Source organism: Pan troglodytes, chromosome 16, assembly GCF_028858775.2.
Source record: "Pan troglodytes isolate AG18354 chromosome 16, NHGRI_mPanTro3-v2.0_pri, whole genome shotgun sequence".
In the NCBI taxonomy this organism is placed as follows: domain Eukaryota; kingdom Metazoa; phylum Chordata; class Mammalia; order Primates; family Hominidae; genus Pan; species Pan troglodytes.
In genome coordinates, this window is record NC_072414.2 from 31,591,071 (window position 1) to 31,617,894 (window position 26,824).

The 26,824-nt window shown below is 42.2% G+C and overlaps 1 protein-coding gene across 13 annotated transcripts in view; it reads right to left on the bottom strand.

Annotated features, from left to right (window-relative positions):
- The window catches only part of FSIP1 (fibrous sheath interacting protein 1), a 188,108-nt gene that overhangs the window by 29,536 nt on the left and 131,748 nt on the right, over positions 1-26,824 (bottom strand). For 2 of the 13 annotated variants that reach the window (XM_016927926.4, XM_054667354.1), the window contains exon 12: positions 15,499-15,808. The exons of 9 other annotated variants lie outside the window; for them this stretch is intronic. In XM_016927926.4, the coding sequence (XP_016783415.2) occupies positions 15,788-15,808 (21 nt within the window). In that variant the 3' untranslated portion in view covers positions 15,499-15,787. Of the gene's footprint in view, positions 1-15,498; positions 15,809-23,371; positions 24,699-26,824 lie in introns of those variants that run through there. 2 more of the 13 variants (XM_063794722.1, XM_054667353.2) reach the window with 1 other exon arrangement.

Consider the following 26,824-nt stretch of genomic DNA (forward strand, 5'->3'; position numbering starts at 1 on the left):
ATTTTAGTCAAGGTTTTTTGGCTATAAGGAACAGAAACCCTTATGTCAAAAAAAAGAGGTGGTAGGGTTGAGGTTTGCTGTAAGATCAAAGAAGTCATTTCATGGACAACGACAAGCAGGAAATAAGAGTATAGACTGGCCTTTCGGAGTCTAGAGCTGAGAAGCCACCAGGAACCAAAGTCATGTGCCCCATCTGTCTTTCTGGGTCCATGTCATCTCTTCACTCACTGCCTGCCTGATGCATCCTCTTCTCTGCAAACCAGCTTTCTCTGCTTATTGATGGTTTCTGCTTTCTCACAACCTCAGCTTGCCTATGTAGCATGAACTGACTCTGTAAGAGTATCACACCCACCAACAACTGACTATGTCCTTTAGCTCTCTATATCCTTTTGCTTAAATTTTCAAGCAAGGTAACCTGGTTGGTCACTGGCCAGGTTGATGGACTGCCTGTGTCAGGTTCAAGTGTCCACCACTGGTCCAAACATCTGAACTGAGGGTCACATGGTAGAAACACAACCATCCAAGCCCAGGGTTTTGGCAGGGCTGTGGGTAAGGTGATTTCCCAAACAAGAAGGTATCAACAGAACAGGGATTCAAAAATATCATATTTTTGAACTATAATTACTATGAAGTACGTAACCATCAGAAGGAACCTGCCACTTAATTTAGTTCTATAGTCAACTACCAGATTAATGATCGAAGTGTTTCCAAACTTCACTGATCTCATTAAATCTGGGTACTCACTGAAGAGTTATTTGAGATATAAATGCAGAACTAGTTGTCAGAAAATATCTACCTGTGCATAGAAAAATAAAGGCACTCCAGTTAGGCTACAGAACAGCACTATCGAGTCTGAATGCTCACAATAGGCTCACATCACTTGCTATACCTCTTTTGGATTAAACACATCTAAAAATCAAGGGGGAAAAATAATTGGTGTTCATTTTAATGTCTGTATCAATGGCGCTAAGGATTCATAGGAGAAAAGGGCTTGTTCTTCCTTCCTCTCCTAGCTCCTTCCCTCCCTTTTCCATTCTCCCACCTTCGTCTCTTACACTGAGGCTACCCCAATCATATAAAGGCAAGTCCGGCAGGTAGACTGCTCTTAAGAGGCCAAACCAAGGACAAAGGGTCCTGGGGGCCAGGGACAATCTGGCATATTTTTCACCAGAATAGTCAGAGGCTGTCTGGCCAGAAGAGAATCTGAACTCTTGTCAAAAAGGAAGCAAATATCATTGCCAGAGAAACTATGTAAACCACCATCAAGAGTGAGGGTTGAGGCAAGGCTGTAAACAGGAAAGTGAGTCAGCTCCCAGGTCAGCAGCCAGGAGGCTCAGTGGACAGAATAATACTGAGTGTGAAGTAGGTCAAGGCAAACAGCTCTGAAGCGAGGTCATGAACGTTGTGGTGGTGTGGGAAGCCCTTTTTATGTGGGGCCTGGCATGGCAAAGTCACCGTGCAGAATCAGACCCCACCCATGCCTAGGCTACCCATCTTCCCCAAACAGCCGGGTGAGGCAGGGCTTGCCTTATGGGTTTGCCTGGTGAGAGGCTGCTGTGGCCCTGGGCATTCTGTGATGGCTCGTCTCCCGTGGCCCAGGTGCCCGGGCTGGCTCCATGGCTTCAAGGATCCAAGCTTTCTGTTTCTATGTACCAGAATGAGAGAGGTGGGCTGCCAGCGGGACCCCAGTGTGTAAGTTAGGGATGAGCATGGATCGAGGGAGCTAGAAGCAGGAGGTAGGGTTCTCAAGTCCTACTATTTGAAAAAGGGCTAGAAACATGGCTTGCCGGGGACATAAGCAGAAAAGTGTGGAGGTGCTCGGTAGGAGAGCCAGACTGTGCTTTCTAACAGGGTGACTTTGCTTTCTAACAGGGTGACTGGTGAAAATGGACTCTTATGTTTTCATTTTGTGGGACAATTACCATTTGAGGATTGCCAACAGTAGCTGTTTTCTAGCAGTAGAGACAGCAAGTCCACTTGGATCAGATGCCCTTTGTTCTGAGCAAGTCGCCGGAATGGCCCTGTTATCACATGTCTATCCCTTCCTTTCCCGAAACAAGTCTGGGGCCCAGCTCTACAGCTGGAGGGGGCCTGGCACCTCTGCCCCGAACTCCCAGCTAAAAAAGCCTGGCCAGGAGATGAGGTGCACAGATTTGCATAAAGAGCCTAAAAAGGGGCCCCTGATTGAGTAGTTCTCATGCTCCGAGGGAACTGGAACCTACTCCACCCCCTACTCCGGGAAGTAGATCCAGTTTGTTACTTTAGAGCAGCTAGCTCCCACTGCTTGGCAAGACTGTTTATTGGCTATTATTAGTTATGAGTATCATTTGCATGGGTGAAGGCCTTCTGTACTCTCAGTTTGATGATGCCTATTTTTACTGTGTAGAGATAAGTTGGGTCAAGGAAGGTTGTGATGGGGTCAGTAGTCAAGAAGGCCATTAGCTATTTAAATACCTTAACCTCCAATGGATCCAGATTAAACCTCACCCTCTTGCAGGAAATCAGCTGATAGATGAGTCACATTGGAGAAATCTGGTATAAATGAAACCTAAAGAACTTATGTATGCCCACAGGGGTCTCTAGAACTTTAAATACTTTGCTTGATATCATCTAAACTTCACAATTGAAGAGAAGGTATCCTCAGAACTCTGTCTCTGGGATCTTCAACATGTGTCTTCTGTGTTGAGCTGGCCTGAAGATGGAGGTGCTGTGTCTGTAAAGGATCTTCCCAAACAGGGGTTCATTTAAGGCCAGGTCAGGGGAGTGTATCCAAAACCCTCCACCTTGTACTGGTGCTGAAAGAAGGTGGAGATGTGGCATGGCCTGGAAGGTAGTACCTGGCCTTGCACAGTCTGCCCGTAGGTCAGCAATATGGTTTGGCTCTGTGTCCCCACCCAAATCTTATCTCAAATTGTAATCCTCATGTGCTGAGGGAGGGATCTAGTGGGAGGTGATTGGAACACAGGGGTGGTTTCCCCCATGCTGTTCTTGTGATAGTGAGAAAGTTCTCACAAGATCTGACGGTTTTAAAAGTGACAGTTTCCCCCGTGTGCTCTCTCTCTTGCCTGCTGCCATGTAAGATGTGCCTCTGCCTTCCACCATGATCCTAAGTTTCCTAAGGCCTCCCCAGCCATTCGGAACTGGGAGTCAATTAAATCTCTTTTCTTTATAAATTACCCCATCTCAGGTAGTATTTTTACAGCAGTGTGAAAATGGATGAATACAGTTAGACAAGGCTTCAGGTACCAGGACTTCTGCTTTCCAGAGACATGAGCCCTTAATACTTGATCAGTGCCACGATCACCAGCAGCTCCTCTGCCTCTTATTGTGAGAAGCATCTCACTAGTGTAGCACTATCTGGACCCTGCCCCCTCACCCCAATCACAGAGAACACTCAGCTAGGCCCCACCCATATGAGACCCCTCAAAAAGATGCTCAACCCTGGGAACTGGAAAAGAAAACTGAGTATTTCCTTACATGCCCAAGAAGTTTCCCAGCAGCATACACAAGTCAAACGGCCAAGCTGCACTGACATTACACTGCTCAACGTGACTGGATTCAGATTACCCATCATCCAGACCTGTGCACTTGCCTGCTGCCAGGCTGAGCACTTGACTGCTGCCGGGCTGAGCAGATCTAACATGGCCTGTGCTGCTCTCACAGGTGTAGACCTGGATGTCACTTCTGATGCCACTGCCATGGCCCCTCAAGTCACCCATGGGTACAGCAAGCCCCTCTTGGCTCCTTCCCAGGATGTCTTGTCTATTGCTGATGAGGTGTGAGTTGCTAATAAGGTGTGGGATGATCAGCTGGCCACTTCTAGGCTCGTACAAACCAGAAGTGCAAGAGAATTCATGCCCCTTGGGGCAGACTTTGACCAAGGGGAGAGGGAAGGCAGTGAAGGAGTTACTTTCCCCCAGAAAGACTCCCTGAAGTGCAGTCACCCACATGGCATCTCTCTGCATATGTCCCACAAGTCACCCACATGGTATGTCTCTGCATATGTCCCACAAGTCACCCACATGGCATCTCTCTGCATGTGTCCCACAAGTCACCCACATGGCATCTCTCTGCATATGTCCCACAAGATCAAACAATCAGCTGTACTTGCTAGCAAGCAGTAGTCAGGTCAATGATACAGCTCTTATATTTACTCTCTTTCTTTGCTTCACTTCTCTTGTTCCCCACTTCTGTTTCTCTGGTGATGCTTTCACTAATGAAGCAGCAGCAATATACTTTTGCCTCAGGCCCCACTGCTCCACACTAAGACACAATAAGCAACAGCTTCCAAGTCAGGGCTGGGCAGGGCTCTGAAGGGCAACTCGAACCGAACCAAACAGCGTGGGCCTGGAAGCACAGGGTCAGCAGCTCCAACCAGCCTCTGCAGACTGTCAACAAGGCTCACATGCTGGCACTGGCTGGGTGCAGGTACTGCAGGGTTATGGCCAGCACTGTCAACGCCATAGGAGATAGGAGGCAAAGTGATGCTTCAGGATCCTTGGGGCTCATGGCTTAATAGGTGGTTTCTACTGGCATAGCTGGGACCAGAGCAGCAGAGTACTGTCCAAGAAGGCAGAGTCAAAGGAGAAAATCCTTTGGAGGCCTAGGACTTACCCAGGGCAGCCAGAGGCAGCACCACTAGAGGGAGAATATGAATTGGAGCCAGGGAGAGAAAGCCAAGGTCACAGCTTAGGTTGGAGTGTCGAGATAAACAGAAAGAATGACAAGCATAAGGTATAAAAGAGGTCACGGCATGTTGTTCAGTGCCAATGCATGTCCACTGCGAAGACGTAGGAGGCCTGCTTTCATTCTGGATGGGCAGAGTGTAAGACCAGGCCAGGGGGCTAAAAGGAGTGAGGCAGGAGAAGACCCTAAAAGCCACTGAGGAATCAAAATGAGGTGCGAGGCGAGCCATGCACATGTGTGACATTCCTTCACATCCTAGACGCATCTCCAGCACCCTATCTTTAAGTTATTTCCTCGTGGCATTTTATACACCATTTGGGAAAGCCTCTCAAGTTAAATGTTCCTTAAGCTTGCACACTCTCTCTCTGAAAGCAAGAGAAAGCCCCAGAGGGAGAGGAAATACCCTTACCAACAGCAGAACTTAGCAGGGGGAGGCTGACATTTCTAACTTTAGATTCCGGCTCTCTCATTCCCCAGCTGTTTGGTATTGGGCAAATCACTTAACCTTTCAAAGTCTCAGATTTCTAGTCAGTAGAGTAAAAATACTAACAACTAGCTGACTCCAAACAACTAGTTGGGAGGAATACTAACAAGCAACAATTTGCAATAGCATGAAATACCTGCGTGAAGCTGCAAGGACCATGCCTGACGCAGACGAGGCAGGAGCTCGATCAATGCTGGAACATCAATAGCAAATCTCAGCTTCCGTCTGGAAGCTGGCAGCAGCAGCAGCAGCCAGATGGCCTCTCTTGGAAGCTGTACACTGAAGCCTGTACTTTCCAAGTTCAACTGGCCCCTACTTTTGAAGATCTCTCTTGGATACCAGGAATGGAGCTTTATGGACGATCTCACAACTAGCAATTCACAATGAGTAAGCTGTCACGTGTACTCTTGTAGATTCCTGGCGCTGGGGAGGGGGTGCTACAGAGGCCATGAGATGCTGGGAGAGGGCACCCAAGAGGGAAAGATTGGCATGTGATTCTCTATCATCTATCATCGCCCTCGGAAGGTTTACACTTCAAGGCTGACACTATTAAGTCTTCAGCATCAGAAAGTACTGTATGTAGTAACCACAAAGTAACCAGAAAGGGGCTGGCTTCTAGATGCTTTTACATTTGGTTAAAATAATCCCAGTCAGGGCACCAGGTGAGTCTCTTCAAGCGCAGGGCTGAAGCTAAGCCAGGTTCATCCCATGTTCCACGCACAGGGGCACGTGCCCCATTAGTCAATTTTTCTTACTCCTCAGGCTGCCCCTCAGCCCTCTCCGCCTGCGCACACCCTCCTCAGGAAGCAAACTCTATTTCAAATGTTTACTCATTTCCTATTGCCCTCACATCAAATCCTGAGGTGTGCTTCCTCACTACTGTCCCTGAGTCTAAGCAATCTAGGTCAATGTACAACTCTCTCAAGAAACAAACTCACATTTTATAGGAGCCTCGTTGAATCAGAATGACTTAACCTGAAGAGGTGATTCTAAGAATAGAATCCAAGCCCCATAGCTGGATGATAGAAAGATATTTGAAAGATATCACTTTGAGCACCCTCAAATCAGGCCACACTGGGCAAAGTTAGGCCTAGTCTGGTTCTACAAATGGTCAGTCCTGACAAATTTCATCAGATCTGATTTTCCTCTTGGGTGTAAATCTAGTGCCATACAGTTAACTCCACATTTAACTTGTTAATCACAGAGAGCTTTTTCTGGTCACAAATGGGTGATTTGTAGCATTTCCCAGGGTTGAGCAAGTGCTCCTGAAGCTCTGCCCTGTCTAGACACGTATCTGAAATATCTAATTACCCCTGTACATTCTGTAGAGCACACAAAGCCCAACGTCATTACATAAACATGAAGCTCCATATTAATATATTTGCTCAGTGAACTGTCCTTTTACATTTGCCAATCTGAACGTGAAATCATGCTACTGCTGAGAATAAGGATACTATATTGTGAATAAGAAGTTCCAAGTTGTGCTATGATCCAAATTATGAAAGTTAAATTATCTAGAGAGCAAACCAAAAAAGCTGTGTAGTGAACTGAATCCAAATTCAGAAGAATCTAAATAGCTTGATGCATACCCTCTCTTAAATGACACATTTAAGTAGTTTCCCTTTCACACAGAGCAAGAAACTTTAAGAAAGAGATGAATCCGTCCACCTCCCTCCCTGTCAGCGGGTCCCATATTAGGTGGGTATCCAGACCAGCCCAGGTCATTAGTCAGTTGCACTGGGGGTGGGGCATGGAGTGAACAGGGCTGATAGCCCTGGACCATCTACTATGCACCACATACAGTATTTATTCCATTTACCTCTTCCAACTACCTAGTGGGGAAAATTGGAAAATCATTCTCCACATTGAACAGATAAGGAAACTAAGCCTCAGAGAAATTGAATGGTCCAGGGCCCAGAACTAATAAAAAAAATGAAGCCAGACTATAAAGTTAGGGCCTTTTCACACTAATTGTCTTCAGACAGATGCTTAGAAGAGTTAGTTAAACTCCTTTTTCGAGGGGGAGCACCTGGCAGCAGCATGGTACCATAACATGCCCCCTCCACACTATCTGGCATCTGAAAATGTGATACCACAGAGCAGCCTAGTAAGGGGAGCCCCTTTCAACTCATAAATCTGAGGCAAGTGTATAAACAAGAATCCCTCACCAGTGGGTGGCAGCTGCCCTCTGTGTCTCCCAAACCTGGGGCATCAGGCTGTGCCATCCCAGTACCCTCTGCATCTACTTTCCCTGCTGGATGTAAGCTCCTCGGGCTGGCACCAGGTCCTCCTCATCTCTGTGTTCCCATACCTAGCACAGAGCCTTGGTATAAGATGCACACATGGCAAAGCTTTGTTGACTACATGATGCTTTCTTCGGGTGCTCCTCCACCCTCTGCAGTGACATCGCACCCCTAAAAACTCAGTGCTCTTAGTCTGTCCCCTTACTGACCAGTGGTCCTAGGCCATGGCCCATCCTAGGCCCAACTCCTCTTCTCTCCCCGATGTCTTGTTCCTTCCAGAGCGTGCACTCCCCACATGACTTTGGATGACAATGGTTTAAGCAATTAATGAACCTTTGTTTATGATTTGGGCACAGCAGATAGCAATGCTTTAACTCCTGGAGAGCTCCCCAGTGTGAGAAACCTCAGATCCCAGCAAGGGCAGACAGACAGACAAACTGGTTGAAAGGAAGGGTGCTGAAAGTATTCTCCATATCACCCTGTATAGGCAATGACTCACCCCACCTACAGGCAGAGGCGAAGTAACGAAGACACCTCTTCCCAGACTTCATGTCCACTCACCATGGAAAAAATGCTTCAGATTTGCAAAAATGCCCAAGCGCAATAAAAAGCCTGCATTCTGGGCCTACTGCTGTGATATTCACTACAAGTCTGACATAGAGGTTTAATTTGGTCTGCTGTGAAAATAGAACTGAATAATAATCACAGTCTTTGATTGTGGTTAGGTTTAATTATAGAAACCTATTCAAGTACATATATATTAATAGAAAGCCTCACAAACATGGCAGAAAACCATTTCTGTTCATAAGTATTTACAGGGAAAGCTCTCCTTATTTACTTTATTTAAATAAATATTTCAAATCAGCAAACCAAAAAAGAGCCCCCATCTTTCATGTGAACATTTTTTAATCATGTCATGTTAATATTTTCTCCTTTGATTTCCAATGAGCTAGCACAAGCTCTGGCCTCTGCACTAGATGGTGGTGCTGAGTCACTTATTTAAAATGGAATTATGGATTATATAAAGACTGACGAGTACAATAGATGTTCAATGTGGTGGTTGTCGGAAACATCACCTAATTAAATATGCTAAAATATTTTGGCTGAAAATTTGTTTTAAATCTTCAAATTTTTATACCTTCTGATTTTCTTTGTTGTTGTTGTTGTTGAGACAGGGTCCGACTCTGTCACCCAGGCTGGAGTGCAGTGGCTCAATCTTGGCTCACTACAACCTCCACCTGCTGGGCTCAAGTTATTCTCCCACCTAGCCTCCCAAGTAGCTGGGACTACAGATACGCACCACCATGCCCGGCTAAATTTTTAATTTTTTTGTAGAGATGAGGTTTTGCCATGTTGCCCAAGCTGGTCTTGAACTCCTGAGCTCAAGCAATCCTCCCATCTCAGCCTCTCCAAAGTGCTGGGATTACAGGCGTGAGCCACTGCGCCCAGCAACTTCTGATTTTGTAATATAGAAATAACTGTCTTGGCCAGGCGCGGTGGCTCAAGCCTGTGATCCCAGCACTTTGGGAGGCCGAGGAGGGTGGATCACGAGGTCAGGAGATCGAGACCATCCTGGTCAACATGGTGCAACTCCGTGTCTACTAAAAATAAAAAACTTAGCTGGGCGTGGTGACGTGTGCCTGTAATCCCAGCTACTCAGGAGGCTGAGGCAGGAGAATCGCTTGAACCAGGGAGTCAGAGGTTGCAGTGAGCCAAGATCGGCCACTGCACTCCAACCTGGTGACAGAGTGAGACTCTGTCTCAAAAAAAAAATAAATAAATAACTGTCTTTGGAAGTCAGACAAAATAATGAACAGCCTTTATTTCCTTTTAATCTAATTTCAAATTAATGTTTTAACTTCAAGTAGGCAGGGCAAAAACACAATTTCTCTCAAATCGGGTAATAAGAATTAATTGAAGGGTGATAGGTCGAAATACAAGGAGCATAAAAATGAAAACACAGAGATATGGACTCAGAATTGTACTTCCCTTTGCTAGACATAAATTTCACTCCTATAATTATCATTTTTAATGTCCAAAATCTTCCCCACATAGGCTATACTTCTTTTTTTTTTTTTTTTTTGAGATGGAATCTTGCTATCGCCAGGCTGCAGTGCAGTGGTGCAATCTCGGCTCACTACAACCTCCCCCTCCCGGGTTCAACCATTCTCCTACCTCAGCATCCCAAGTAGCTGGGACTATAGGCACGCACCATTGCGTCCAGCTAATTTTTGTATTTTTAGTAGAGACGGGGTTTCACCATGTTGGCCAGGATGGTCTCGATCTCCTCACCTCGCAATCTGCCTGCCTCTGCCTCCCAAAGTGCTGGGATTACAGGCGTGAGCCACTGCACTCGGCCTGGCTATACTTTTTAAATGTCCAAACAATTAATTAACTTAATCTAGTTTTTTTTATTCGTAAAATGCATTTCTTAACTGAATTCAACAGTTAATTAAACCAGGTGACTTCTTCATGACTGACCCGTTAAAATCAATTTTGCATTTATAAATTACCATGAACCTATTAATGCACAGTATAATTACTGTATTATAACTAACTTCTACATTAAAACTTGCAATATGGACTGTGAAGCCAGTGGAGAGGAAAATCTTTAGACGTAGTTAATTGAATAAATATATAAATTTGAAGATTCATTAGGGATTTAAACATTCCGTTTCAAAACTGAAGCCATCACATACTATTATTCTAATTTATTTCAACCTATAGTTCATATTTAGGTGCTAAATATTAAAATGTTGTAATAGATGCTGATTATATCATCTTCATGTAAAATGAAACACCAGACTTTGCTGTCATACACACTGGACAATACGTGAAAAAACTCCAACAGCAGAGTAAACCAACAACATTCCTAAACGATCTAAAGATTCTCACAGCCTCCAAATTTGCAGATACAGAAACTTACATATAGGCCCTCAGTTCTTCCACAAGCTCCACCACCCATCTACCAGCACCTGTACCCAGTGCCCCACCATCCCTCATGTCACTAGACGGACTCCCTGTGCTCCTCTTGATGGCTGTCCCCTCTACCTGCACACAAGAGACCACCTTGTCTTGCCTACTCAAGGTCATCGCTTTGGCAATCTCCCCACTCTCTTTTGCATCACCGCTTTCCCCCTCTCTACTGGATTTTTCCCATGAGCATACAAAAAGCTGCTATTCTCCAATATTAAGGAAAAGCCCTCTTTTGATCCCGTTCCTCTCTCTGCCCACCACTGCATTTCTCTTACTTTCTTTACAATAAAATTTCTTAAAATAATTGGTCTTACTATCACCAAATCCCTCTCCTTCTATTGTCTCTTAAACCCAACCCAAACAGGGTTTAGTCCACCACTCCGTTAAAACTGCTCTTGTCTATGGCACCAATGCCCTGCACATTTCTACAGCAGCTGTTCATTCTCAGTCTCCATCTTACTGGACCTCTCAGCACTGTATAACACAGCTGAACACTCTTCACCTGGCAACACCTGGATAGAGCATATTATACATTTCATAACTCAGCCCTATTTGTCAATGTAACTTTCTACTTTGATTTATCCAGCAATTTCATGTTTTGGCCAAGAACTGCAACTTTCTCAAACCATTTTCCCCTTTCTTCATTGTCTTCACCACAGTAGCATGTGACCTGTTTGGAGCTACTTCTCAGAACAAAATAAAGTATCTAAAACACAGTGATCATTACTGTGAAAATGGTGAGGCATAGAGAATGAAGCTTCACTGTCATGCGGACGCCATGTCTCCTTTCCACTAGTACATGTGCATCTTACACCAAGACATCAGTGGTACCTAATGTATCTTACTCCCAGGATCCTGTGAGCACAATGTCACAATATATTGGACTAACATGGTGCCCTGTGTGACAACCTTGCAGACAAAATGGTAACACAGAGCCAAAAAGAAGATAGAGGCCTAAAAGCAAGGCAATGAAGTTATTCTGCTGCCCCTATGAGGTACAAGCAAACTGTTTATTCTCTGCTTATGTGCCTTTAGTAAAAAAAGCATTTGGGCTGGGTGCGGTAGCTCACGCCTGTAATCCCAGCACTTTGGGAAGCCGAGGCGGGCGGATCACAAGGTCAGAGATCGAAACCATCCTGGCCAACATGGTGAAACCCCCTCTCTACTAAAAATACAAAAATTAGCTGGAGCATGGTGGTGCATGCCTATAATCCCAGCTACTTGGGAGGCTGAGGCAGGAGAATCGCTTGAACCAGGGAGTCGGAGGTTGCAGTGAGCTGAGATCATGCCACTGCACTGCATCCTGGCGACAGAGAGAGCCTCTGTCTCAAAAAAAAAAAAAAATCCATTTGCCAGATAGATACATGCATACCAAAGATCAAGGCATGTATTGAGTTACTAGAAACTGTATTCTGAACAGGACACATGTTCCAGTAATCTCTCCATATTTCCATTTCCCCAATTACTCTAGTAAGTACACTCTTTCAAAGGGCTGGATCTAGCAAGTTCTTGACCTTAGTTCCATGTAAGGGATGTTGGGCTTATGAACTGACCTGTCTGGGAACAATCGGATGGGGGCTATGATTTCCTATTGTAATAGCTTAAATCAAGCCTCCATTTGCCAGAAGACCCAGAGTTTTTTGGTTGTAAAAATCAGGTGGCATAGCTAAGCACCTATGCATTTCAGTCACAGGAATCCCATTATCAGTAGCCATTCCCAAAGATTCCTGGTCATCCTGATTAAATATCCATCCTGCTGCCTATTATGGAAGCCATGCTGCCTACCCACCTTGCTTTCTGATGGTAAGGTGCTGCTGCTTAAGCTCTATTACCCCAGGATCCTAATATCCCTAGTAAGATTAGGGAGTCCCATTTCAACGGTACCATACTTCACAAGCATCAGAGGTCTACAGAGAACAGCCAAATTTTTTTTTCCAATGAAGCCAGTTGGTCCCTCCTCACTGTATCTCTTAGGCTCTCGTTGAAGAGCATCTCATCAGGACCCTCTCAAGGAAAACAATTGGAATACAGCTCTCCATACCCATGATATATCCCCTCCAACAATATTATCTCCCTAAGTGCTTGGACTTCTTGCTCTTATAGTAGTACGTGACAGAATTTCTAGCAGCTCATTGGTGCCACAGTCCCAGTTTTGGTCAACCAGTCAAGAAAACATAAATAGATCAATGCCATCTATTTATGCTAGTACACTGAATTCAGAACCTCTGGTTAAGTGCTCTTATAGCAATAAATTCAAGCCATCTAAAGTGGTATTTTTCTCTATTTGACCTAAAACTTTCAAAATCCATTATCACACATATTCCCCCAGAATATTTTCCAGTATCAATTGGGAAAGTCTTGCAACTTTTTAGCACCATAAGCTATCACCTCCTACCTTTGACTTTGTCGTTGGTGTTTTGAGGCATTCTGGGATCTAAGTTTAGTTACACATCTGGGAGTAGGGCAGAAGGAGAACTGACCTACCTTTGTAATGCAACTCCTTCAGATGGCAGAAAATTCCATCAAGACACGAATAGCCTCATCAGAGAAGGCCACAGGGCTGCTCCAACTGGCAAGGGTGGATTGATGGACTTTAGGGATTCAGGGTGCCCTGAATTCACCAAATCCTACCATACCCCCTGTTCTAGTTCCCAGAGTCCCACTCTTTCTCTAAATACCCAAACCAAATACCAAAATAAGGGACCTAGCTGTGAATTCAAATGACATCCTTAGTTGACAACTTGCATTACTGCATTTGGCTTTTGACTTTTTAACCCTGAAAGAGTTACAAAATAAATTTGTAATATTTATATATAGTACAAAAGAGATTCTTTTACTGTACTCGTAGAAAGTCCCTATTTTTCAATCCATCCTTAGGTAAGAATATTTAGGAATCTGAGCTTATATTCCCTTTCTTTAAGCTGTCTGCCACCGTTACATGCAGCCATCACACCAGCCCAGTTTTTCAAGTCCTCATTCCTATGCAATTGTTGCATGGAAGTCCCTGCTTGGTTCCCAAAAGGTTTTCTTTCAATTAGCAACTCATTCTAGAAGTTCACAGATGATTTATTTGCTAATTTTCCACCAAATGTTATGGGGTGTCAGTCTTATCCCTTACGCAGCTGGATTTTTCACTACCTTCAGCTCCAACTAACCCAGACAAACCAATCCCAGCTTCCTCCAATTTTTCTGTGGTTCTATTTCCCAGAACCATTCCTGGTTTCAAACTCCCTATCAATCTAGGTTCTTACTTGCAAATAACAGAAATAACAAAACTAAGACTGGCTGCTTTAAGCAGAAATTGAATTAATTGAAACAATGGTGGATATTCCCACATAATCACTGAGAAGGCTATGGAAGGTACTGGAAAACAATCAGGAACAACAGTAGGCTACCCAATCACAACCAAAATCATGCCACAGAATTTAAGGCTGCTCCTTCCACTGGACCACTCAGCTAGCTAGCTGAGCTAACTACACCAACATCAGAAGCAGAGACAGGATGCGACTGCTGGAACTGCCACCACTGCCACTTCAGTAAACTGATGTTTCTATCATCACTGTACACATTGAGTAGATCATCACCCATTCTCTGTGGTCTGTCCATTAGTACCGAGTGGGTATTCCTGATAGGCTAGGTCTAGCACATGTCCTGTAGCCAAGGTGGCTGGGATACTGAATAGTGGAACTTCCTAGATTCAATGATGAGAGGCAAGCTCTGAATCCTGCTAAGATTCACAAACTGGGGAACTTCCCAAACAAGGGAAGAGAAATCATATGTAAGGCAACCAGGAAAAAAAAAAAGACAAATACCCCTGTAGGTATCTTCTTGGTATTTTGGGGAAGCATCATTACAGAAAAAGAAGATGAATTTTTATGTGAGCCAAAGTTGGAAAATTTTCATGCTAAGGGAAAAACAGAATGTTGCAAAAGTTTCATTTATTTGTAGGTGTTTTGCATCTATGGCAGTTAGTAATATTTTATAGTGAATAAAAAGAAAGCAAGTAAAGAGAAAAGACTCCCTTGAGTTTCACCATGCAAATTAGAGAATCTGGAAATAATACTCTTGATCCCTCATTCTTTTTTCTGCCCTCAAGAAGGCTGATTCAGAAAAAGTATTTATAATATCTGTTAGGATTTCCCAAGAATATTTTAAAATTCTACGAGGACTGACAAGAGAACATTTGCTACCAATTAGAATGGATTTGAGCATCAAAGAACAGAAAAATTCTTATAATAACCTGATTTCACACTTCCCGTTAAGCATGTTTAGAGTACATTATAGCAAAGCATGTTAAAGCAATCTGCCCTCCAAAAAGTGCAACTAAGAGGAGAACCAATGGAGCAACACTGGAGAACCAGAAATTCAATTCTAGGAGAACGACAGGAGATATGTGAGTGGTCAAAGGAATTAGTGAGTACTCAGTGATTTTAGACGCTTTGCCATTGGTGAGGAGCAGGGAAGTTCTTTCTCCTTGTTAAAAAAGAGGATCTGGAAGCTATAGAAACACACGGCGATTTCTCATCTTAAGCAGGTATGTAGTCTTCTCTCTTGCTACAATCTTCAGAGTATTATATAAGTATTTTAATTTATCCATTTGTTAACATTTGGATATATGCATCCATTTCACTGTGTGTGTTTTGAGAACATCTAGAAGACAAATGACTTAACAAAATGTGCTTAGATGGGCCATAAGGAAGAGTGAAAAAGAAGAAAGGGGAAAAGAAGGTAATAACAAGGAGGCAAAGAGGGAACCAAAGAGACTATACTATTTTCCTATTTCATGCACATGTGGGTGCGTGTGTGTGTGTGTGCATGTGTGTGTGTGTGCGCGTGTGTGTGTGCATGTGCGTGTGTGTGGTGGGGGGCGGTTTTGCCTAGCAAATTTGCTCCATTTCAATAGAAACTTTAAACTTCAAAATTCCTTTTTTTCTTATTTCTAAGTATAAAAGCTAATACTTATTTAAGACCCAGTGCTTTATATTAAGAAAAATATAAAGGTATACATTTAGATTTGAAATGTAGTCTATGATATCGGAGATATATCATGAAATCAGAAGTAATATTAAAAGCAATAAAAGAAAACAAAGAGAAAAAAGAGCAAATGGCTTTTACATAGAGGTTAAAAATTTACTGAATTCTCTTGGTTCCCAACTAACACCAAAGACCAAAGTTCACCATTTTGCTTTTCTCTGAGGCTACAGAGATAGTGGTCATTGCCAAAGCTAGAAGGCCTGTGGGGAGTCCAGAGGAATTTAAGAGAAATGACTGAGCACTGGAGGTGATGAAGCAGAAACAGCATTTTCCTTGTTCCTCTGACTACCTTTTTTTTCAAGCGTTTTTAACATGGCTCTTGTAGGTCTTCTTTGCAAGCCCTTGCCAGCAAGTGAAAAGCAATCTAGGAAACCACAAGCTTGGTCTGTAATTGAAACAAACAATTTTAGTTAAAGGCGATAAAAGCAGTAACAACGAAAATGGATTCGAAGTTGGTATACAAAACTCTACAATTATGTTTCTTAAAGGCTACAGTCACGAACTACATACAATATATTTTGTATAGGAACTCTGCAACACAAGTGAATATGCTAGGGTTTCTCATGAGTCCTGTGACTCTCAGAAACCTTCTGTCTTCCAAAGAGTTCTTTGGATTCTACCATAAAGTATACAGCAGTATATGGAGAGCATTTTTACTGTTTAAAATCACAAATGCAAATAAGAACATACTGTAAAGGGTTGAGTATCCAGTAGCACACTCTGGATACCCAAAAATGTACAACAGGGAAGAACGGGGACTATTTTTTCATATAAATTCTTAACAATCTGTAAAAGGAAAAAAATGAAAGCCCACAAATAAGCAGAGTAACTTAGTTATAAAATTTTAGTCATTTCAAATTCATCTCAAAACAACAAATATAGTATTTTATTCCCACTAGACTGTAAGTCTCATTTGTACAAGAGCCAAGTTTGTCTTTGTATTATTGTAATCCTAGCACCTAACAGGGTACCCAGCAAAGAGAAGATGCTCAGTAAATATTTGTTGATTAAATAAATAAATACTTAACGTGTAAAACAATAATTAAATGAATACTTGTGTTAACCCCATGTATGTACATAACATACACTAAAACACGCTTAGGACCCCAAATAATGTCAATTAACAAGGAGAGGCTGAAAGGTGAGAAAAGAGGAGAGATGAAAGCATAAAATAGACAGAGAATTGTCACTTAATCTCTGGAAATTCCTGTAAGCAGTTATCCATTGTTCATGACACCTTGAAAATTCTCATCTTTAACCTATTAGAATTTCTTCAACTGGAATAGCCACAGCAGCCTCCAGAGACATCATTTTTTCTGGGCATAATTAGTGGTCTCCTCCTTGCTCCATTATCCTGATAACATTCAATGAGGTCTCATCTGGCTGCGTTATGTTTGGGACCTGTGGTAATGTCATAGAATCAGAAAGCCTTACACATGAACCATCTAATTCAACCTCCTTAATTCACTGATGAGGAATTTCCCAGAGGTTCTGAGTGCCTTGCCCCGGGTCGCAGCAGAAAGAAAACTTCTTTTGTTCCACAGAGTTCTGGGGTACGTGATAAAAGAAGAACTTCAGCTGAATTAAATTTAAAGGAGTTTGAGCAATGAATAATTCGCGAATTGGGCAGCCCCCAGAATCACAGCAGATTCACAAAGACTCCAGTGCAGCCACGTGGTAGAAGAAGATTTATAGACAAAAAAAAAAAAGGGAAATGACATACAGAAATTGGAAGGGAAGTACAGAACTGCCGGTTGGTTACAGGTCAGTGTATATGCCTTATTTGAACATCGTTTGAACATTGAGCAGTGTATGAAAGGTTGAAGTCTGGCCTCTAGCCACTGGGATTGGCCAAGACTTGGCTACTGTTACAGGTGCATACTACTAAATTAGGTTTTCAATCTCATCTGCCTTTAAGCTAGGTTACAGTTCACCACAAGCACTCAAATATAAAAGCACAGAGTCCTTCTCAGGCCATATTTAGTTTGCTTTAACATACTGCAAAGAATACTAACTTATACATCCCAAAAGGCTCATGGACAGAAATGATTTGTTACTGAATATAAAGATCTATTAGACACCTGGAAATCTTTGGAGACAAAGATGCTTCAAATAGCCATAGAAGGGAATGCATAAGGAAGCTAACACATTACAAATACAAAATTTTTCTATGCCTAATTCAAACTGAAAAAAAAAAATTTTTAATTCCTGTCATTCTCCAGAGAGAGGAAAGCAAGAATTGTTCTCTACATCTGAGCTGTGGTGTCAGCATATTACCCACCACTAGAGCACAAAAGCAAAGTTCAGGCCCTCATTTTAGAATCAACATGGGTGGCTGGTGACTGTCAATTTCACCAGTGGGTAAAAACACACGACTTCCCTGGATGCCTATCATTTGCCTCTCATCGCATAGTAACCAGCTGTATAAGTAAGCAAAAAAATCCTCGAAACTGTTTATTGACTATAATTAACAGGGTTTATGGTATTTGAAAGCAAATAAGCACTATGACAAATATAATAAAATATGATGCATAAAAATGATGTAAAACCGACTTGATGTTCTATCTGACTTTCCAGTGAAAGTCCTTTTCCTGGTTTACCTGATGAAATGTTTCAGAGGTTCATTGCATGAACTATGAGTTATAGCTTCAAGTCTCTGGTTGCCACTTTACCATTTACATGATTTAAGGCCAAAATCTGCTCTCCTTCCTATGTCATAACAAAACCGCGCAAGACTATAACGTAAGCCTCACTACCCATATCCTAGAGCTTTGCAGCAACCAGCAAACGTAAAAACGGAAAACACCAGAGCTCTAAACAGATTAGCCAGCTGCTGTGTAAATTTACAGCAGTCTATAAGCCTTCATAATATTAGTAATATTTATAAAATTATTGAGCAGTCCTTGATTATAGTGTATTATAGAAATGCAAATTGCAGTCACAAGAATAGGATGTGGGTTGGGACTCTTGAAATCCACCTTCATTTTTTGACCTGACATTTGATATTTTGCTATAAAGCCTCCAATTTGAATGTTCTACTTGTCAAGAGTTAATGAAACTGAAATGAGTCACAGATACTATCTATGACTCATATTATTATAATATCACAATTATATAATACTGCAAGTATTCATGGTGCAAAAAAGAATGCCATAGGACAAAAGACCTTCCCTGTAGATCCAGTCGTCACAATGAATAAAGCCCTAAGCATGCTTGCTAATTTTAATGGGACCGAAGAGTCTTAATGCCAAGTTTCCCCTCTCCCACCCCTGTTTTTTATTTAATTATTTTTAACCTGCTTCTGGTCCAAGAAACCATTTCCTAGCCTGGAGTGCTAGGCATTTACTAATGGCCTTTCCAGCAGGGCTGACATACATGAGTGGCTGTCTCCAGCTCACTCACAGACTTGGGGGCGGCTCTTAGCAGCCTGTTTCTACCTGAGGGTCTTTGTATTTAACTGAATTCTTTAGTGACAGGGATCTGCAGAATAAAGAATGCTGCATGGGGTAGGAATGCACACACGTGTTTTCAGCTGCTTCATATTCAGGCCTGCTGTGACTCAGCTTACAAGATCAAAGTTATAAACTCATTTTTCATTTCTTAGGGGAAAATGTCTCAGTAAAAGTACGAAAACCTGAAACCTTTTTTCAAGGAAGATACGAAACAAACTTTCAAAGTTTTTTTGTTTGTTTTGTTTTGTTTGTCTGTTTTGCTAAGTAGTGGTCAGTATCACAAGATGACATCCATGAAGCTCCACTGGGGACTCTAACATTATATGTAAGTTGATTCCTATGGTAAAGTGTATAAACTCACTGGTTATTGTCATTGTGTTCATCCACCATCATTGAGCATATCTCTAAAACAATGTTGTACTATAATTTTTTCCCAGGAGTTTTAGAGAGAAAATAAAATTCCTCTAATGGGGACAGTTTCTTGACACAATTGTTCAGTCCTCGAAGCACTTCATTATTAGGTGGTAGCCATACATTTGAATCAATAAATTCCTATTCAGACTCTGCCTTCAGAGAAAATCCTGTAGCAGTATAATTAATCCTTTGCACCTGAGGTTAAAAATGTGGCCGAATAATAACATCATTTTTAGGCACTGGCAGAGCAGAATTAAGTTCAATAAAAAGTGGGAAAGATAAAAGGGAAAAAAAGGAAGATCCAACATATGAAGTGGCTGCTATTTTATTTCAACATTGCTTATATGTTTAGGAAAACATTTAAAAGATGAGTAGACAAGAATGAAATGATGTATCACAAGAAGTTTGTTTCCTTCTTACAGGTTTCAAAACTGAAATTGTTAGAGAAAATGAAAAATGAGATTTTAAGTGTTGAGAGTAATTCTAGAAAATATTTGTGCACACAAAGCCTGACTAGACCTATTCCATATGATGTTCTTATCTGGAGTTTCCCAGCTAGGTTAATGCGGGCATTACCAAATCCTGAGGTACCTAAAAGGAGTTGTCAGAGAAAAGATAAAACAAAAATAAAAGATGGAGAAACAAATAATATAGACTGTTTTCTGATCAGAAATAAGCCTGCCAACTACCCATTAGAGACTGGTTAATACTTGTGAGTCTCAAATTGCCTGAATTTATTCTGGAGCTTCTAGATATATCTGGGGAAATTGAGACAATGTACTTCTTTCTTTTTGTAAAAAAAACAGTAGGTGTTACCCAAATAAGTGGGAACATCAAGTCTGGTCTTTATTTCTGAGGTTGCCTGCAAGTTGCTACATCCATAACAAAAGTGCCTTTGCAGTTTACTCTTCAGCATATATTATTTCATAAGCAAGGTACTCAAATTGAATCTCAGCTTCAAAACTTAGTATCAATCACATTTTTCAACCTTCCAGTTTAGTTTTGGTATGACTGGAAAATTCTGCAATGCTAAGGAAGTGTGCCAACCATAAATTAAAATAACATCTGAATGTACCCTACATAGTTTATAAGCGTACAAAGGACCTAACGTCATGAGGTTTATGAGTAACAAACCTTGGTGACAGTAATTTTCCTTAGCTGAAACTCTCTATCACTTAAAGTAGTCTGTCAGACACCCAGTTACACTTTGAGATTTCTCATCAGGCTTTTAGTATTTTAAAAACTCAATTTCTGAAATTTCGCCTATACGCTCGATCCTTCCAAACACACCTCCCTCCTGAAATTTCATGCTCCTCACAGCTGAATGCCTGCGACTGTCCCGAACACTTCCCCTCGCTACAGGAAAATGCATTAACCTCCAGCTGCCCGGCCGAGTGTGCCATGTCCGTATCAATTAGGCTTGAGCATTTAAAACGGCTGTTCCTGAGGTGATTAATGACTGCAAATGAGAAGACCTTTCGTTTCCCGGGGACAGGTCACCCCAGACCCTGTGTTATCGCCACCAGTCAAGGCGTCCTGCTGAACCAGGCTGCCATGCATCCCCTTTCCAGCCCATTTATCAGTCAAACCTGCCAGGATGATTCTTTTCAGGTGTGCATCTGAGACACGAGGGGAGAGACCTTTGTTTTAATTGCCCATGATTTGCTTTATGGTCTCCAAGAACTCATGAGAACTTCTGCCAAAGTAGTTTCAAATTCAGAAGCTGGGACAAATGAGCATCTCCACCATGGATGAGGAGCAGTATCTAGATACACAATGTTCAAAAGCACTTTTCAGCACTATGATTTACAGGCAAGTACTGAAAAAAAAAACTTAGCCAAGAGGATTTTTTGAATTTGTAACTAAAAGTAAACCTGTTTTATAGCTGGCTTCTCATTGTTCAGGAAATTCCAAGGCCGGCTGCCATCAAAGGTTGAGAAAATAAAATGATTTAATTCAAGTTTTCAAATTGCTCATGTAAAATGGTATCATTCCATTTCTCATCCACGTATAAGTGAGCTGAACAATCATCAGGCAGTTATAGTCAAAAGAAACTTTTCAGAACAAAGCTGTCATTAAGAGATATAAAAACATTTATCCAAAGAAGACATAACAATGGCCAACAGCTATGTGAAAAAGTGCTCAAAATCACTAATTATTAGGGAAATGCAAATCAAAACCACAATGAGATATCACCTCATGCCTGTTAGTATAACTGTTATCAAAAAGACAAGAGATAACAAGTATTGATGAGGGCATGGAGAAAAGAGAAACTTTCTACATTCTTGGTGGAAATGTAGATTGGTACAGCCATTGTGGAAAACAGTATGAAGGATCCTAAAGGAATTAAAAATAGAACTACTGATACAGTGGCTGCTGCCATCATGTCAGCTGCAGCAGGGAGGCGTGGCTGGGGCTGCACACTCCATGGAGCCAGTGGGAGCCCTGCCTCTTCTGAGTTGGAAAGAGAGCTACGTGCCTCTGCAGCCGCCCAAACTGCAGCTACAGACCCAGGCCTCCTGCTCTAGGGAGCAAGCAGGAGCCTCGCCCTCCTGGGTGAGGCTACAGGCCACCTAAACTACAGCTGTGAATCCAAGCCTCCCTTGTGCTCTTGGGGGAGCCAGGAACAGTCAGGATCTGCCCTCCTGGGTGCAGCTGGAGCCACGGCACTGGCGGCTGCAGATCTGGAACTCCCAGTTGGGAAGCAGGCAGGAGCCGGGGACAAGCGGGAGCCCTGCCTCTTCCGAGTTGGCCAGGCGGGAGCTCCTGGCTGCAGCTGCTGCTGCCCTCCCACGTGCAGGGCGTCTCTGCAGCCTGCACCCTCGGGCACCCCAGGAAGGTTCCCTGCCCCTGTCCCTGAAGGCTCAGGGGTGTCTGCTCCCACTGCCTGGCCTCTCTCCGCTCCCAGTCCCCAGCTCCAATCTCGGAGCGGGGTTGGGGCCGAGCCCCAGGGCCATGAACGGCAGCAGGAGGCAGACAGAGTCCTGGGCGGAAGGGGGCAGGGTCCCCAGTAAGGCCCCACTTTCAGGCCGTCCCTGGCCTGAAGACTGGGGGCTGGGCTGCCAGTCCTGTGGACGGGAGAGGAGACTCATGGTGCCTCTTTGGCTTGCCCATGGACCAACTGGCATGCACTCTGTCCTCTCTGAACTCCATAAAAGCTCTGTACTCAGCCAGAGCAGGGCAGATGATGGCTAAGGACGAAGAGTGCAGAGAGAATGGGAGCAGACCACAAGGTGCAGAGAAGACTACCCTGTCTGCTGATAGCTGGAGACGATGGGAAGACCAGCTGCAGAGAGGAGTACCCTCACTGCTGAGAGCTGCAGAGATGACCTGCCAGTAGAGAGGAGCTACTCACTCCTTTGAGCTGTTCTAACACTAAATAAAACTCTGCTTCTTCACCCTTCACTTGTCTGTGTACCTCATTTTTCCTGGATGCAGGACAAGAACTCGGGCAAAGGTGCTGGGGCCACAGAGGTTTCCCACCAGAAAAATCGACACCCGAGAGATCTCCTAACACTACTGGGTTGGGCCATAATCCCAGCACTCTGAGAAGCTGAGGCAGGAGGATTGCATGAGGCCAGGAGTTCGAGAGAGGCCTGCGTAACATAGCGAGACCTCATCTCTACAAAAAAAAAAAAAAAAAAAAAAGGCTGCGTTTGGTGATGTGTGCCTGTAGTCCCAGCTACCCTGGAGACTGAGATGGGAGGATTACTTGAGCCCAGGAGTTTGAGCTTTACAGTGAGCTATGATTGCACCACTGCATTCCAGCATGGGATACAGAGTGACACTGTGACACACTGTCTCTTAAAAAAAAAAAAAAAAGTCTGATGGAAATGAAATCACCACTTAACTTCATAAAGGTATCCACATTTCCTTGTTCATTGCAGCATTATCCACAATAGTCAAGATACTGAAACAACTGAAATGTCTGTTGATGGATGAATGGATACAGAAACTGCGATACACACACATACAGAGAAACATTATTTAGCCTTAAAAAAGGAGATCCTGCCATTTGCCACACGAATGAACATGGATGACATTATGCTAAGTGAAATAAACCAGACACAGAAAGAAAAATACTGCATTATTTCATTTATATATGGAATCTAAAAAAAGAAAAACAAAGTTGAATACATGAAGATAGAATAAAGTGGTTGTTACCAGGGGTGATAGAAGTAGTTGTTACCAGGGATGTGGTGAGACTGGTAGGAAATGGGGAGATATACATAAAAGGATACAAAGTTGCAGACATGTAAGATGAACAAGTCTGGAGGTCTAACATTCAACATGAGGACTATAGTTGGTAATACTGCCTTTTATTTGAGATTCTTGCAAAAAGAGTAGATGTTACGTGTTCTTTCCACACATACGCAAAGAGGGTAACTATGTGAAATGAATGTGTTAATTTGCTTGACTATAAAAACCATTTCACAATGTATATCAAAACATCATGTTGTATACCTTAAATATATACAATTTTAAAAAGTGGGTTTTTTTGTGGTCAAAAAAAAGAGATACAAAAACAAAAGCCCCGTGGATGCATCATCTGGGGTTTATTCCACTTGACATATGAGACTTTGCCTTATGGTAGGGCTCAGGTATCCACCTCTGTCCCTTCTGGCCCTGGGCATGCCAAACCTACACCCAGAAGAGACCTGTGCTACCCCTTTCCACATCTTTTCTACCCCATGACTGGTATGTTACTCAGATTTTGGTGTTTTCTAACAGTCTCAGGACATAGGAAAATAATTTACACTTAAAGCTTCAGAACAGCCATTCAAAAAATTATCACTTATAGAATGAAAACACACATGTGCCATGAATAGGAGAGGGAAGGCATTAAAAAAAAAAAGACTTCTTAAGGTCAATTTTCCAAAAGATCTATGTTTAAATGTTCTAACAAAATCTACTGCATAAGGACAAATAGATATTAAACTGGTATATTGGGAAAATACTGCATGACATAGAATGTCTGAAATCCAAAAATAATTAATATCACTATGCTTTGCCCTTTAATCAAAAGTAAGAAGTTAGTCACTGGTATTTAATGCACACAAGAATCTAGTATAAAATTGCTACCAAAAAAAAAAAACCAAGAAAGAAAAATTAGAGAAACTTGAGATTGTACTGGCAGCTTGAAATTTTCTAGAATTCTAAATTTTAATTTTAGTCTCTACCTTAAGATATTTGCCAAATGTCCATAGAATTGAAGGTTTTGTACTACTCACTAACAATATATAATGTTTGCTTAACTTGGGTTTGATGTAGACCAGTGGTTCCACAAACTAGATCATAACCTTAGAAGGTGAGACATACGCATCATAAGTTCTTAAAAGTTCTCCAGGTGATTCTCATCTGCCATGGTTGGGAACCACTGACGCAGACCAATGCTTTCCAAGACCCCACCTTGTTAGGAAAAGAAAACACAAGTATAGCAGTTAAGAACGCAGGAGTAACTCAGAAGAAGTAAGTTAAACAGATTTTTAAAATTATAGTGATGTAAATAAGATACTAACATTGGTGCCCAAAAGTAAAGGTAGGTTGGAAATGGTGAAATGTGTGATGTAATCGGTAGCTTGGGGCCTATCAGGGAGACTTCTTGTGAAAGTCTTAATTATAAACTGAATTATAAAGGTCAAGAGTCAGTAAATCACAGAATAAAGAGGCAGGCATTTTAAAGATGACCCCTTCAAATAATCTGAGCATTCAAGCCACCAAGTAATAATGGCTATAATTATCATGTGTTCTATCTTTATTTTATATCATTATTTAAAAAGGAAAGCTATTTCAGACTGGGATTTCTTGTGCAAAGTTTTTTTTTTTAATTTGGGTTTTTTGTAACTTATGGAAAATATTTCACCCAAAAAGGAATGGAAATCTTTATCCAGCCTAAGAGTGAGTGGAAGAGAACTAAGCAAACGGAAACAACCAATAGCTCAAAAGCTGAGTACCATAAACACCTACATATTTGACTGGACACGACTTCAGTCTTCTTTAAGAGGAGGGACTTAAGAGTCTTAAGAGTTTTCAGCTGGAATAAGATGTATAAGGATAAATTATGTTTATTCACATAAACTGTTTTGCAATATGAAAAGACCAAAAACACCTGTAAAGCCAGTGTGGCTCCCACTCCAGGAACTCTAGCTGGTAATGTTTCCTGACAGAGTAATTTATCCTAAATTTCACATCCTGCAAGCATAAGGGTCAAATATATTTTAGTCATAAAGACACTATAAGTTTCCGAGTAGAAATGCTTCAAGTTTTCAATCTCCAAGAACATTTGTCCCACCTATTCTGATAATACTTTACTATCCCTTTGTTTTTCAAGATACCAGAAATGACTGAGATGGAATTTACTCTAGCTTACTTCTTATATTTAAAAAGATCTCTTGCTTTTGCATTTATCGAGGCACATATAAAAATCAATATGTGACCTACTACTACTCAGACAGAGGTTAGCATCATTTTCTAAGGCTCCTTGCTCTTCACTGTACTTTGGTCTTTTCCATCCCTGCCTGACTCTACACCACTCTCAGGCTATTCTTCCCAGACACTTTTTCTACTGTGCCGTCCTCTGCCCAGGAACCAACAAAGCGTTCCCTGTCGGATCGAGTCCTGAACACTCAGCTTGACCCTCTCTAATCAGAAGAATCTGCCTCTTCAACTTTATTTCCACGTTCCCCAACCTTTTCATTCTAATTAAGCCAATATCCCGATTGCCTTCCATAGAAATCATGTTTTCACTCACATACCTACTCAGTAAACACTTACTGAGCACCAGCTGAGTGTCAGGCCTCGTGCTCATTTCTGGCCCCACACTTTTGTTCCTGCTGGCCTGGCTCAAATGCCAAGTCCTCCACAAAGCTCTCTTCAGCTGTGCTGATTCCCCACTCAGCGTCCTTATCCTCGGGATTCCCCACATCAGCATTCGCAACCTGAACTCACACAGCACTTTTCTAGAATACTTTCAGACATTCTGTTTCAAATAAATTTGGAAACTCTGGTTCAAACTCAGTTGGACAGGTTTCTCTACTATGGAATTCTCAGAGGCTTTAATAAGCTACCATCAGTTGTGAATTCCTAAGAGGGTTATATAATATTCAGAATTTCACAAAATTCCTTGGCCATAAAAATTTTACAGTATAATTGCTGAAATCCCAGGACTATCTTATTTGGGAAATGTTGCCTCCTATTATTTAAAATTGGTACCACACAATTTATCACTTAATCACATTGCTGGCTGTATGGTATCGTCCTGTTACTTCTCTGTCTTCTTTCTATACATCTTTGTCCTTTTCAAATATCCAAAATATAAAGTCCTCCCTTATGACTGAAAGTAAAGAGTAAACCAAAAAAATACTGTCTCATCCCTTGGGGAAAGTTTTCTAATATGTATTTATTTACCTCCCTGCCTTAGTAAGCAGTACAATGAATGGGTCTTTGATGGCTGAGACAGGCTGAAATGGCAAAAAGACAACAGCACCACTTTTGAAAACGACTTTATGTAGACCACCTCCCTGGCCTCAGCGTCC